This window comes from Manis javanica, chromosome 2 (genome assembly GCF_040802235.1).
Source record: "Manis javanica isolate MJ-LG chromosome 2, MJ_LKY, whole genome shotgun sequence".
NCBI lineage: Eukaryota > Metazoa > Chordata > Mammalia > Pholidota > Manidae > Manis > Manis javanica.
The window spans coordinates 122,830,398-122,845,370 of NC_133157.1; the positions used below are offsets into that span (position 1 = coordinate 122,830,398).

Sequence of the window (14,973 nt, forward strand, 5' to 3'; positions counted from 1 at the left end):
GGCAAGGAGAGGTGAGTTTGATCTGTGTGTGCAGAAGGAGAGTAGGATAGGCCCCACGAAGTGTGGTTCACATAAATGCTGCCCACATTGTTAGTTTAGAGGCAAAAACTAGAAGGAAGGGAGAACAAGAGACCTCAGTGAATTGTGGGTGCCCATAGAATTGTGTGTGTATACAGATTTATAAGGACATTATTCTGCAATAGAACAATAATAAAGTAATGGCGGCTCATAGAGATTAGAGATGGTCAGGCATTGTTCACTCCCAGGACAGTCAAGGTGACAAGGAAGGTCCCTTACAATTCCAAGATTCCTTGCCTCCAGTTGCGCTGAATTCTGAAGCTGGTGGCACTGAGCATCACCATACGCCTTCACTGTGAACCTTCCGGCTCATCGTGAGCAGCAGCAGCAACTCCCATGTGGTGCCCATTAGAGGATGATCACGTGCTGTCATGGGCCAAGGTGGCCGCACCTCCCCACGGGGCCTCTGGGCTACTATGTGCCCTGCTTGATTCGTATGCAGCTCCGGCACACCCTAGGACTGTGGGAAGGGAGCAGGGAACATTCCTAAAATAATCGGGAGTTTGCATTTCCTTACATCTCAGCCCATGCTAACCCACAGAGAAGAGAGTCTTCCTCGCAGGCCTGTTTGGTTTGGAGCATGGCTCTGCCCGCAGTGGTGCTCAGCTCAAGGAATTCCATACTTCCTGCCACTTCTGCTCATGCTTTTCCAAGAAAGAGCTGGCCAGTGATGCGTTGGAACTGGTCTCCTTTTCTGAGGATGTAGCTGTTAAAAACAGTGCAGAAGGAAACACATGAGTTCTCTAGGACAAAAGCCTAATAAAGATATCTAAGTCCCTGAACCTGCTGGTAGCTCATGTTTCAGATGGATTGCCCACTCAGCTATCCTATTTCTATTCACGGATATGTGCCTGAGGAAGGAGGCAAATGACAGATGTTAGAAATAGAAACCTGCTTCAGTTAGTTTCTGAGTAGGACGTCCTATTGGCTAAATATTTTCAGCCCTGCCAAGAAAAGGAGAGGAGTCCATGTAGGGGGATATCATACTGTGTTCTAACTTAGGCCCAGCCTGGTACAGGCTAAATGTCCAGTCCATCAACCATGTTTTCAATCATAAAGTAAAAGACTGGGTGGGTTGGAACCCAGGATGATATCTTCTCTGAATAAGCCCTAAACTTGTTCCTTTCATTTCCACAAACAGTTGGATGTAGTAATCTGTGGCATCCAGGCTGTTTTGGGCCCTGGGCCATCTGGGTCTGGAGATGACAGGTTTCCCCACTTCCCAGTCATCTCCCAGCCTGAAAACATGGTCACTGTCCCAGGAATCTGACCCTTAACTTTTCTGAGATTCAAAACATTATTTCTTAGGCATCAGATACCACCCTAGAATTTTATCACTTGGTATTAAATGAAAGGGAAGATAGAAGGATCCAAGCCCAGAAAGATGGAGAGCAAAACACAGCTTACCCCAAAATGAGGGAAGGCCAGGTGACTGAGTCCAGAGGGAGGGTGGCACTGAGGCTGAGAGAGGTATGGGAGGAGAATGGGCTGTGGGGGATCTCCAGGGCATTGTAAGGTGAGAGAGAGAGGATGTGGGGGTAGGACCTGAAAGAGACAGGGAAAGGTGGTAAAACAAGAGGAAGTAATTGGGTGAGGGGGGGGATTTCTAAGGACAGGAGGTGCAGAGCAAGCAAACCTCCTTCCCTGCTAGTGAGAGGCTGAGGACCAAGAAGAACAAGGTCCAGTCATGTCCAGGATCCAGTTAATGTCGAGGGGACACAATCCTGGCAGTTCTGAGAACTTCTCTGGGCCATGCAAGAGTAGAAGATGTGCCATGCACGGCTGCCTAAGGCCGGGGTCCCTCTCTCTGAGCAGAGAGAAGGTGCGGGCCTATAGAACACGGCAGAGCCTAGTTCTGCTGGGACAGAGCCAGAAGGAGTTGTGGGCAAGGAGCATGAGTGGGTCCATGGGGGGGGTCCATGGGGCAGCAGTCTGGAGAGGGCAGAGAGCAGGGCCTTGAGTAGGAGGAAGCTGGGAAGACAGCCCAGGTGGGCATCTGGGGTTCAGACCAGGCAGGAATACTTGGAGACTTCAGAGGCGAAGCACTGCAGGTGGAAAGCCTGTGTGCAGGTGGGGGAGACTACATTCTGATCGTGTTGTCGTTATGGATTCCAATATTGCAGGACTTGGGGTCAAGAAGGGAAGAAGCGGGAGCCAAGCAGAGAGGTCAGCCCAGAAGGGGTTGCCGTGTCCTGGGAGGGTGCAGGGTACAGAAGCACAGTGGGACCTGGGGGCAGCTTCTGCATATTCAGACAAGCCGTGCATGAATAAGCAGCCTGGGAGGGCAGAAGCAAGCCAGCCTCTCATCCGGGAAAGGGACAAGAGGAGCCTTCCCGGGAAAGCAGCTTGGACCCAGTGTCAGGGTGCCCAAGAAACCCTCTGAAGAAGCGTCTTTGCCTCTGTTTCAGGATCGCTGGGGACACAGCCCTCAACAAAAACATTCACGAGTCTGTCAGCGCCCAGATAAGGAAGAACTTTGCAAAAAGCAAGTGGAGAGTAAGTCTTATGTTTATTAAATTCCCAGTGAGTTTAATCACTCACAAACTTGCCCTACAGTTTGAGCATTTCTGATTTCTAAAGATTACTGTCACCCAGCTTTGAAAATCGCCAGAGCCTGACCCAAACAATTTTGCCAATTTTAACTGATAATAATTAGGACTTGAAGGAGTATCATGGTGTGAGAGGAATCAAGTATGGGATTTAATATTTCCCCTGTGTGATTCAAAAATGGCAATAGTGCCAGCTCTTACTCATTTGCTATTTCTTAACATAATCCCTGTTGTTTTCCTTCATTTTGCTGAAATTTTGAGTAATAAGTAAAAGTCAATTTTTGTTAAAGTCATGTACAGGGAAAAAACAGGAATTCTGAGTCAAACTCATCAATATTTTCTTATAAAAATGTGATGGAATTAAAGTACAGAGGCTTCATAACCACTGCCTGGTTCCCTAAACCCTATGTTCTCATCAGCATGGGTGACCAAGAGCTGGCTGATTGGCCGTGAGAGCCAGAGCAAGACTGTACAGGAAATGGTGTAACTTAGGACAAAAGCATTGATAATAGAAAAATAAAAGCTATTTTAAAACATATTTTAAGATACTATTTTGTTACAATATGCCTTTTAATTCTAAAAGTCACTTCTCAAGTCATGGAGAGAATTAGTTTTCATATATTCTATATGTTTAATGTCAGAAGAAAAAATCTTTTTTAATCTCTAAAATCTGTTTTGATGGGGGGAGGCGTTAAATAAGTTGGTGTACTTTTGGAAGAAGGGTCAATGGAAGTTTCCTTTCTAGAGTATCATGAGAATGTTTTAAGAAGTTTGAAATGCTGGTGGTAATAGGAGAAGTAATAGAAGGCAGTCTGAGTCTTTCTAATTAGCTGGAATATTTTGTCTGCTTTTTCCTTTCTTAAATTTCAGCAAGCGTTTAATGCCACAGCCGTTGTGAGACATATGAGAAAACTACATCTTGGCAGCAGCCTGGACAGTTCAAATGCAAGTGTTTCGAGCAACCTCAGTTTGGCCAGCCAGAAAGATTGTGCGTATGTAGCAAAAACAGAATTTTTCAGCCAACATTTAGAACAAATGGCGGGGGAAGAGGAGGGCGTGGAGGGCGTGGTCACTTGCTGAGTACCTTGCTACTTGCCAGTCTCTTCCAATAATTTGTCCCACTTATTGCCCCCACAACCCTCGGTAAGTTATTCAGTGTTCAAAGTATTTTCTAAAAACTTAATTATTCAATACTTACACAGCCCTTGGTATTATTATTTCCATTTTCAGATGAGAAATCTGTGGCTCAGGTTGGACATACCCCCTGTCTGTCTGGACAGAAGCCCAGACACTTCTAATCTCTCTCCTTCCCCTGTGGTTTGCTTCCCATTGTGCATCTCTCTCAGGGGTTGAGGAAGGGATGGCAGAGATTCATGAAGCCTGATCTCACTGACTTTTAACACGTATTTTTTCTTTGAGGATGATGATAATTGGAGCTGGTTTATATTAGGCACGTTGGCTTTGCAGTCAAAGTAATAACATTTCATTATCCTTTATCTTGCATGGAATACCATCCCCGAGGGCACACATACACTCTCCCTATTTGTCTCCCCCGCACCATGTATTTCTCTTAATCTCTCATCAGCCATTCGAGTGGCTTCTCTCTGCTTGAGAGCAGTTGCCTTGCATGCCCCCACCGGCCTTCATCTCCCTCGCCACTGGCAGCCTTCAGCTTGGTCTCACTCTGGCCATCACAGTTCTTCCCATTTCCCTCAGAAAAGGGTTCCCTTCCTCTCTACATACGCCTCATTCAGGAGAACTTTAATTTTCCCTAAAAATCTCCATGAATGTCCACTGCATATCCACATTTACATTCCAGCATAGATTGTATTCCTCCTCCGTTCAAAGGGAGCCCACAACTGGTCATTTCTTTGAAGATTCATACAATGGCTCTGATAATAAAGCCATCTTAATAACTTATTGTGTGGATCTCCTGTTGCAGTCAACAAAATTTGGGGGAGGAGGGGAGCAGGCATGCAACTGGAGCTTAGATGCAGCAGATTCTCCCACATCAGGGCCTTCCAGTGCCAACATGGGGAGCGTTGCCATGCAGGCTGGGAGGCATTTTTCTAGGCCACGGACTGCCGAGTCCCCACGAGGAGAGGTGAACAACACCATTTCAATGTGCTCACAATGTTTTTTAGCCAAGAGTACAGACAACACACTCCACAGGGGTCAGAAGGGGGGATCACATTCTTTCTTCATTCTTAAAATCCCTACTTCATGGAACTGTTGTTAAGAACTAAACAGCTCTTACAATTCAGTACCTAGCCTGATGCCTGGTATATATAGTAAGTGCTCAATAAATGGAGCCTGTCATATTATGGTGGCTAAACCCTGTTACATTCAAACACAAAGCACTTAGAATTTTAATGAAGACAGGAAGAAGGAGTTGAGTCTAAGAAGAAAACTTTTTGGGCACATTGTAAATGTTTTCCTGTGGGTGGGTACAAATGTAGTCAAGTGCATAAAAGTTTACCCTCCCACAACCCCACTGTGGGAAGGGGGTATCTTCTCTGAAACTCTTTGACCCTTCGGGTATACTGTCCCCCTGCAGGTCTGGCCCCCTCCACGCTCTGTAGCTTCATTTCCTCTTCGGCAGGGGTCTCAGGAGTGGGAGCAGAGCGGAGACCGAGGCCTACCACTGTGACGACAGTGCACTCCGGAAGCAAGTGACCAGCTCTGGCACTGGGGCCCAGGGGGCGGGGCCAGGGAAGGGGGTCCCCAGAGGCCGCCAGCGCCACCAGCCACTCCAGAGTGATCCCACCTTGCATGGTGCGCCTTCCCGCACAGGACTGGAAGACAGAAGTTTTTTATGGCCATATTTTATACTGCAATTCTGAAGTGTTCATTTCTCACAAACTGTACTGACTCCAGGGAGCTGATATACTAGGATCTGGTGCTGTATATATGAATCTTGCAAAGCTCTGACGGAATGGACCTTCTTCATCCTGCTACCCCAATTCCTGTCATTTCCGCTCTTCTCACTATAGATAACCATCTACGTTGTATTTTTTCATTAACAACAAAAAGGTTTCAACTGGATTATTTAAGTATTGGTAAATATTGCACATTGGGGTTTTATTTTTTTCCTTTTAAGAAAAATGTCCTTTTGATCTATGCTTCTTAAGTTATGTGACCTATACCTTCTGCTCGCTGTTGGTAGAGTTTTATGTTAACCTTAAAGAGACTTTTTTTCCCTCCAAGGAGAATTTTAAGGTATTTTTAAAAATTCTAATAAGAGGACCGAGAATGTTTCCAAGGTGAAGAGTGTGCTTTACTTCCATTCCCCCCTCTCCCACCGCCTTGGAGGGGTGGCTCTGAGAGATGACCGCAGGGCTGAGTGGTCTTCCGTCCAGCACCGCTCTGGGAGGCAGCCTGCAGAAAACCTTTCCTAGCAGCTCCTTCGGCAAATCCCCTGCCAACCAGAGACCTAGGGGCCTCTTGCCCTCAGCAGCCACAAGTAAACAAGCCTGCTCCACAAGACTAAAGGCAAGGCTGCAGAGGCTGGCCCTGCTGAGGAGATGCCCACCCAGTGACGGTATTAGAGTCTCCGTTACAGGAGTGAGGTGCCATTTCTTTTAAAGTGAACTTCCCACCCAGCTCCAGTTCCCTTGAGGGATCACACACGAAAGCTCTGCTGTCAGCTATGCAGTTTTAAAATTCATCTCTCTCTGTGTTTTTTAAAAATGCATTTCCAATCTGACACTTAAATTGTCCTCCAACTCACAGAAGTTCTTTCCGTTACCCTGTTCTGTTACGAATGTTAGCCAGAGTAGGAGAGGGAAATGGCCTTGGAAAAGAATCCACTTACCTGGGGTGGTGAGGAGAGGTGATGTCTCAACAGCGATGGCCGGAGACCTCCTCAGCCAGGCCCGGCCAGCGCTTGAAGCCATCCCTCTGACCACAGCAATCTGAAAACCAAAGACCTGTGATGGGAAGGGGTCACTAAAGGTCGCAGTTTACCTGGAACTGAAGAATTTCCTGGGATGAAGGACTTCCATGTGCAAACCAGCAATGTCTCAGGCAAACCGGGCCATGTTCACGCACATGGTGACTGTGTGCAGGCTGGAGCTGACACCATGTGAAACCCAGGGCAAACCACTTTTCAAGGAGACTTCAAGGATGCTCTGTAGGGGAGGCAAGCAGGTGGCTCCAAATGCCAGCTGTCCTCCCTCAGCCCTCATGTCCTGCACAGCTGTGAGTCTGCATTCCTTACAGTCAGCCTCAAGCCCACTGGGTACCCCTGTAGGTCTATCTGACCGTCCAGTGACTTTCCTGGCTGCTGTCCTCATGCCCTTCCCCTATAGTTGGCCAGACTCAGCAGGCTCTGGTGGCCAAGCCGTTGTCATCACTTCTACACCTTTGCCTATGTCCAGGCCAGATGTTTAATGATAGCCCCCAATATGTGCACGCGCGCACACACACACGCACATGCACAGAGTGTTATTTGCTTTGGCAGCTGCATTCTGCCTCCTCTAGGACAGTGCTGGTGTGTTAAAGAGCAGCTGGAGGGACGGGCAGCTGGTCTACCTGTTCCCACGTGCATCATAGGCACCCAGCCCCTTGGCAGGAATCCCACTTGGCATCTGCCACACATGCATCCAGGCCATTACTCTTCAAACTGAAGTCCATAAAAAGCCTGGGAAAGTCTATAAAATGACAACAGATCCAGTTAAGAAGCAGGTGTCACCCGAGTTGGATATGACTCCCCACCTTCATTTAGAAGGACAATGGCATGAATCTCACAAAGAATTGTCTGAGAACACTGAAACATCTCTGCAGGGGGTTAGTAGAATGTTGGTTACTAACAAGTGTAATGGGACATTCAAGTTTCTCCAGTGTAAGAAAGCAAATAATTAGATGTAACGGGGTGATAATTTGCCTGAAATTCGTACCTATGATGCATGCCTGAACAGTTACCAGTTCTTTGTACTATGTGCTCTGCGGTCAGTTGCACTTGGAAAGCAATTTTGGAAACCACATTATATTATTGCTGATCAAGTTATTGTCTGGAGCTGATTGAGGGACGCAAGTTATATTCAGTGAGTTTGAAAGAAGGCGTTACCTGGAGCGTGCAGAGCAGGGGCAAAGGAAGCCCCATAGCAGGTATCCTCATTGCTGTTGGGGTCAGCTCTTGGCCACTCATGGCCCATAACACTTCATGTCTCAATTGCATTGTGCAAGGAGATGGGACTGGTTTGGGCCCAAAAGTAGACTCTGTGTGCTGGAAATCAGGCAAGTCCACCTCGCCAGGAGACTTAGGTCATTTCCTGTGGTGTTTGGAGGCGGAGAGAACACATAGCCCATGGAAGAACTTCTGCTCTTCTGAGAGAGTCTTAGTGGCCAAGGGGAGAGGTTCTCCTTCAACTGGATGCGGTATCATTTATGCTTTATTACAACACAGGAAGAGAACCCTGAACGTGCCTTTCATAAGACCTGCCAAGCAGGGTGGCAGAGTCCCAGGACCCTCACTGATGACAAATGCCACCACTAGTAACTGAGCATTTTTCATACGTGCACCCAGCTCACACTTGCCCTCAAAGCCTATGTGTGTGGCTGAGGCTAAAGGGGAACCCCGCCCCCACCTCCAACTCCAAGCCTCCCATTTGGTTTCCACCTTCTCAGAGCAAGTGAACTTTTCTTCTCACTTGAATGTTACATTGTGAAATAGACCATCTGAATGGTCTTCCGCCAGTCACCTGCCTGGGCTCCCTGGCCTCCCGGTCCTCATGTTGCCAGTGGGGCCATAGAGCAGCTAGTGTTTGTCTGAAGCAGGGAGTGCGAACGCACACGCAGGCCCCAGCAGGCCGAACACTGGCTGCTCCAAGGGCCCTGGGGCCTGCTCGCTGCCCGCCTTCAGTGCACGCACTGGGGCCGCAGTGTCGGGGTTGGGGGCAGGCAGTGGAGCTGAGAGAGGCAGGTTATGCCTCTGTGAAGTGCACACGACCACGGAAAACCCTGGAGATAGGAGGACACCCGAACAGACAGACAGACAGCACTGCCAGGGCCGCTTGTGGCTGTGCAGGTTCTCACTGACTCCATGAGAAACAGAAAGGATAAAGTCCCCCTTCCCTTCAAGATTCCTTTTTAAAGAAAAGAGCTATGCTGAAAGCATGCAAACCAAGCAGACGTGGCTTAGCGTCCTTCACTATGGCAGTGATCTGCTCACCTCTGAAGTCACACTTCGAGCACAGGCAGCAGCCTCCCCCGCACAGGAGCTGTGACCTCTCAGAGGGCCCCAGTCCAGCCAGAGGAGCTCAGCAGTCTCACTGTGGGTGAAAGAAGATGCCTCTGGCTAACCAGGCAAGGCTCTGGCTCTAGGAAACATGAGCCGTCTGATGAAAGATTTGGCATAGGACCCTCGCTGATGTCATCCTGTTCATTTGTCTATCTTGGTGTCCAGCATGTTCTGGATGGATTGTGGGTAGGAAAGGGACTCCCCTTTAGAACAAAGGCCAAGAGCACCAGGGACAAGTGACCCCTCCTGAAAGGGGGTTGGCTCTCTGCCTTGAGGAGCTACAGCTTAATCTGATTGACCCATGGAGATTTGGTGTTTCATGAACAACTTTAAACAGAAAAGACTGTAACCCAGTAGAGATAACTCAGTATTTTTAAGGCCTTGGCCACCATGGCCCTGTGGCCCACACAGATCCACAGCCAGTATTGCTTCTTCACTGGAGAAGCCACACTGGAACCATCACTCCAGGACCGAAGCCAGGAGGGCCAGGGTTGTGGCCTTTGCCGCAGCCAGGAACCCCCTGCGTTGTTTCCGCAGTGCATCGCTGGGGCTCCTTTGAATGTGTGACATAAAAAAGCAAGGCCAGCAGAAGGCAGCTCCTCCCATTTCCTAACCAGAAATAAGATACACCCTTTCCCAGGTCACAGTCACTTATGGCAAATGAAATGCAGGTCCTCTGAGTCAACCAATGCACGAAATCTTCGCATGTTCTTCTGAAACAGTACTATTTCCACATCTGTGTACTCACACTCTGCAAAGTTGGCCTTTTCCTTAAACACATTCCAGACCAAACACTGTTGAGTTTGTTCCCCAAAAAAGAATAATGTATATACCTGTATGTAACCATTACTCTTTGGAGGGGGCACTTGGTCCTAGGTTGGGGCTGCAAGTGTTCTTGACATTTGCAAAAGTTTCCCAATCCTTTGAATTTTTGAATTGAAAATGTTGAGATAGAAAAGATGAATTGGGCAAACAGCTTTCTAAAAGGGGGGCTTATTTCCTGAAAATGCTACCTGAAGATGCTAAGAAAACTAGTCTGGATGAGTTAGCTTGAACGCCTCTGCTGTGGGTGGCAGGCGGGCAGGAGAAAGAGAGGCCCACACCCCCTGCAGCCCGCACCTTCACTGTGGTCCATGCATGGCGATCTGCAGCCTTCCGTGCGCAGGGGCCCAGCCCCACTGTGAAGTCAGCCAAGGCCTGGCCGCCTCCTGCTCCAGCTGACTCAGATGGGCAGGAGCATCAGCCCTCCACCACCTTTCCTGCCATCAGCAGAAGGGGCAGCTCAGCTTTTGGCTCTGGGGTGAGGGAGGGGGTCTCTGCTTCTGCAAACCCAAAGGGTGTACATTTGGCAGCCAACCCACAGCATGTGGCTGCCAGGTCTGGTTTTGTGGACAACGCAGTGTGTGGAATGGCTTCTCGGCATCTGTATCTTTCTACACCAAAGGGACACACTGTTGCACCCACCCTCTGTACTAACGCCACTTCTGTGTTCTCTATACCCACTCTAAGCCTTTTGGTCTCCAGGGAACTTCGCATACAATGATTATGTCTTCTGATTATTTACCTAATTACTTTATGTAGAGGTGATTTTATTTTCTTATGGATAGGAAAAAGAAAATAGGTGTTTGAGGCTTTCTTCATAGAGATAGGACATTACTAGGGGACTCAAAAGCCCCCAACACTAGGTAAGTTACTTCTCACAGGAGAACATTAATCTGGACAGACTGGTATGGCAGCACAGGGCTGGCAGACAGGCATCCAGGAAGAAGAGAGAAGGAAGAGGAACATCTGCTCGGATGTTTGCCCTGCACACGGAAGCCTGCTGCCCCGCCCTCCAAGGACCCTTGGCCTTCAGCATAGTTTGAGATGCTGTCCAAATGGGCAGAAATCCTGTAGCATTGCAGCAGTGGCCTTGTTTTGAAAGATGGGGTGGCATGTTTTAGAGAACATTTCTCTTAGTCCTGCATTCAGGTTGTAAGACAGACACGGTACATTCTGTCCAGAATACAATTTGAAACAATTTCAAAATTGGCTGTAGTCACTACCCATTATGTCATCACCCTTCTAGCAGCTCTCCCAACAAGTGAGCATGTTTTCCAAAAGCTTACAATGTGGAACCCAGGAATGTCCCCATGTCTATTGCCAGGCTTGTGATTGGTTAAATTTTTCCATAAAAACATGCTTGTCCAAAAGAAGGGAAACTGCATTTATCCCACGCATGTAACAAACAGCAAGGGTTTAACCCACATAGGTCTGTGACACGGCAGCGCTGTAATGGCCTATGTAGCAAATGATTCTCTCTGCCTTGACAATCATGTACACATATCAAGATTTCTATCACAATGACAATGAGATTAATGACTTGTTTTCCTCCAATAAAGACAATTAATCACCTTCAGGTGGATGCGGTTTGGTTTCCTCTGTAAAGAGCACGAGGTGGGTGTTTCAGCCTCTCTCTCCTCCTCCCTCTCGGAAGTTTGGATTTGATGGAGTTTGCACTGAGCCCCTGGAAACTCATGAGGTCCCCTAACTATTTCACATCACCAGCCCAATGAGCAGGAAATGCCAGGGAGAGGGAGGGGGCAGTCACATCTTGGCCCCTGCTTGGTGGAGGGTGCCCAGGTTAACACCCTGCTGGAGAGGAGAGCCCCCTCATCCTTGCTGCTGCAGAAAGTGGCTGGAGGCGGGCCCAGAAGCTCAAATTACACTCCCTGGATATTACTGAGTTGTTTGGAGGAAAAGGCAATGCTGATTTCCAGGAAGCCCTCCCTGAGCAGGGGCTGAGCAGGCACACACCCACACACATCCCCGTCATCAGCCCAGCCTCCTAGTTCTGGATGCCTGAAGCAAGATTCTGGCTGCTATCTTTTCTGCAGGAGGAGGAGGACCCACAGTTCTTAGGTCACCTGATATATCGTGGGCATTGGATCTGGCCACCATATAATTCCTCCAATCCAAATAGTAAGCGGTTGTTCAGGGGAAAAATGAATTGGATGTGTATTATAAAAATGTAGAATGAACAACGTCCCCCACAGCCAGTACCAAGTGGAGGCAGCCTGGGCCTCCATGGGGAAAAGGGAGCCTCAGAGCACCAGAGCACACACTGTCTGCGATGTCCGGGCTCTCGGTCGGTGATGGCTTCTCTTAGTCGGACCCTAACCAGGAGACGGATCGAAACAAAGGGATCATCCAGTGGGTATATCGTAACAACGTTAAGGCAGAGTTTATGGAACAAAAGAACTTTGGTAACCTAACCACTTTTGAAAACTATTTGTAAGGATATATTAAAGAGAGGGCTCACCAACTATGACTAAAAATTTCCCCAAAGCAAACACACAGAAATCTAAAACTGATCCTAATAGAAAACTGTTATTCTTATTAGTGCCTGAGAGTTGATGTTTAAGGTCAGGTTGTTTTTGATGGGCTCCAGTCCCACTGACCAGGCCAGCACCTCTGTCCTGATAGTCGCCCAACCTCCCTGTGGCTCAAGCCTCTCTGTGACACCAAAATTCACCCCAAATTTCCTGTTTTTCACATAAAACTTGTCTTACACATTCTCTCGTGAATCTCTCTCATTGGCTGTGGTGCATTAGGGGCTGACAGTACAAGAAGTAAGGGAAAGCCTTTGTGTGTAGTTGCAGGATTGTCCACCCAGCAAAGAGCCATGACCGACCACAGCAGGCAGAGAGCTCCATGGCCAAAACGGGTACAAATCGTGTGCACCCAAGTCCTCCTGGACCTCCATTGCCCCAAGGAGGATGGCTGTAATAAGACTGTTTCACAGAGAGAGGCCCTGAAGACCAGAGGTCTTCAGTTCACACATGTACCATGCCTTTGGTTGGGTAAGTTGTGGTCTCAGGTGTGCATGGATGTGGCTATGCCAGTGCTGTCTAGTCTGCACAAAGACCAAGGGAGAGGAGCTGTGCTTATTAACTCAGTTGTTTACATATTTGGTTGCAAAACCTGTGATGAACTCCTAGAATGTGTAGCCTCTAAAAGAGCATCCATAATACGTACCTCTCCATAACAGAGATTGTGCATGTGAAGCCCCGTGCAAGGGCCTGCAGCTGAAGGTGCCAGTGCTGAGGTTGATTTTTGGCCCCCACACACATGCTGTGCCACATGCCCTGCTGCAGGGGGAAGGGTGCTTGTCATCCACACAGGTCCTGCAGAGACGCCATACAGGGCCCCACTGGCTTGTGCACCCATCCAACCCTGGAGCATTGCATTGCGTGCTGGGGCATGGCCAGAATTTCTGTCAGGTTTTCCAGGCTGGAGAATAAAGGATCAATGGAGAGCTCAGGGTCACAGCCGGGGCCACGGGGGGCCGAGGTCAGGGCGTGCATCTGGCTGCTTTTGTTCAGGGATGGGAGAGGAGAGGAGCTCTAGCCTTCAAGAGACTGTCACTAAGGGTTGGTACATATAAAAGCACTTTAGGGACCTCATTTGGCATCACAGCTATGGGAGAACATAACCTCCCTTGTCACACACAAGGAACCCAAGGAGTGGTGATGTCCTTGCAGGTCCACTGGCAGCAGGGAAATCAAGACTGCAAAACTCAAAGACCCTCCCTGGTGTGTCTCCCACCCACTCCCATCAATGCCTCAGGTATAAGACATAAAAAGCTTAACTGAATGAGCTTTCATTTAGTAAACATTTTTTGAGCACCTACTATGTTCAAGGGTTTTTTCTGATACTGGGAAAACCAGGGTAGAACTGACATGGGCCTGCTCTCAAAGGCTGCCTGAGAGAGAGCTCAGAGTTGAGCCCGGAAGGAAGGACAGAGCTTGCACAGGAAGAATTTAGCAGGAACAGCATGAGGCTGGAAGCACCAGATGCCTATGGAATAGTATGCATTTCCTTGGGCACAAACATAGGGTGTGGATGAACTAGAGGGCAAAAAAGGCAGCCTGGAGGAGCCTTGTCATTAGTACCATCTACAATAATAATGTCACATGTTGGCCATTTCCTGTGTCCTCGCCTCTGTGCTAAGTGCATTCCCTTCAAGAGCTCATTTAACCAGCACCCTGACAAGGAAGGTGGGTTCAGAAAGGTTCAGTGATTTACTCGAGGTCAGCAGAGTTTCAGATTCAGCTGGGACTGACACCAAAGGCCATTCTGCTGTATTGCCTCTCATGATTTTGTGCAGGTCACTGAATTTCAAAGAATGAAATATGGACTTTTTTTAAGTATGTAACGGGGCCCACTGACATCAGTTGAGTAGGATAACAGTTTGTGTTTTGGAACACCATCATTACTAGGGTCCATTCTACATCTCCAAGAAAAATATCTCCTGTAATAGCTCAGCCTGACCTCCAATAAACGAGGAACTGCAGAGAGCACAGGCGTTACTGGGTAGCAAGCCCATACATTTTGTGCTATTGTTCCATTTCTTGAGAAATGTCACAGAAGCTGGATTTGATCTAGAATTAGAGATGCAGGCAATAATCATAACAGTGTTGGTTTTTTTAGTTAGTCTTTTCTCTTGCTCTGATTAGTATCTCTGGTAAGTTCTGTTCATATACACGGAGTTCCATCCCTGACCTGCAGACTTCCTTGTCATCTGTTATTCTCTTCCTGATCACTTTCAAAACTGATTTATTTTCAAGAAAAGTGTCTTAATCTCTTGTTTTCTTCTAGCCTCCTGAGAGGAACTGTATTTAGCATGAGCTCATCTTCCTAATATGGTTCTATCAGCAAGCACGGACTCTTTCCAGAGACTTGCTGGGCCAGGAAAATGTAGTTCTGGACCAACTTAGTAACCCTTTTTCACTTGCCTACCTTTGTGCCCACATCTTCACCTCCTTATCACATTTCTTTAGCTTCAACATTGTATTTTCCTTGAGCGCATCAGATCTGTTTCCGTGGGCCTTGCTGGGTCAGGCTGTGTATGTCAGCTCATGGAGAAACGCTCCCAGGATGCTGAGCTACCAGCCCAACCTGACTGTAATCACGCAGACCAACCCTCTAATGAAGGCCAGCTGATCCCAGGCACGGACGTGGGAAACTGCTGACTTTTGTAGCCCCCTAGCGAGATGCTTGTCACATGACTCCCCTGGGGGAGAAGGGAAAGTGTACTCGGGGTAAGGCTTTCACTTGTCTTGT

The 14,973-nt window shown here is 48.1% G+C and overlaps 1 protein-coding gene across 11 annotated transcripts in view; it reads left to right on the forward strand.

Moving 5' to 3' along the window:
• The window catches only part of CAMK1D (calcium/calmodulin dependent protein kinase ID), a 433,891-nt gene extending 422,625 nt beyond the window's left edge, over positions 1–11,266 (forward strand). For 4 of the 11 annotated variants that reach the window (XM_073229294.1, XM_073229303.1, XM_073229302.1 and 1 more), the window contains 3 exons: positions 2,487–2,574; positions 3,498–3,619; positions 5,230–11,266. In XM_073229294.1, the coding sequence (XP_073085395.1) occupies positions 2,487–2,574; positions 3,498–3,619; positions 5,230–5,470 (451 nt within the window). In that variant the 3' untranslated portion in view covers positions 5,471–11,266. Of the gene's footprint in view, positions 1–2,486; positions 2,575–3,497; positions 3,620–5,184 lie in introns of all 11 variants that reach the window. The other 7 variants (XM_073229295.1, XM_037001648.2, XM_073229299.1 and 4 more) reach the window with 5 other exon arrangements.
• The last annotated feature ends 3,707 nt before the right edge of the window (positions 11,267–14,973 follow it).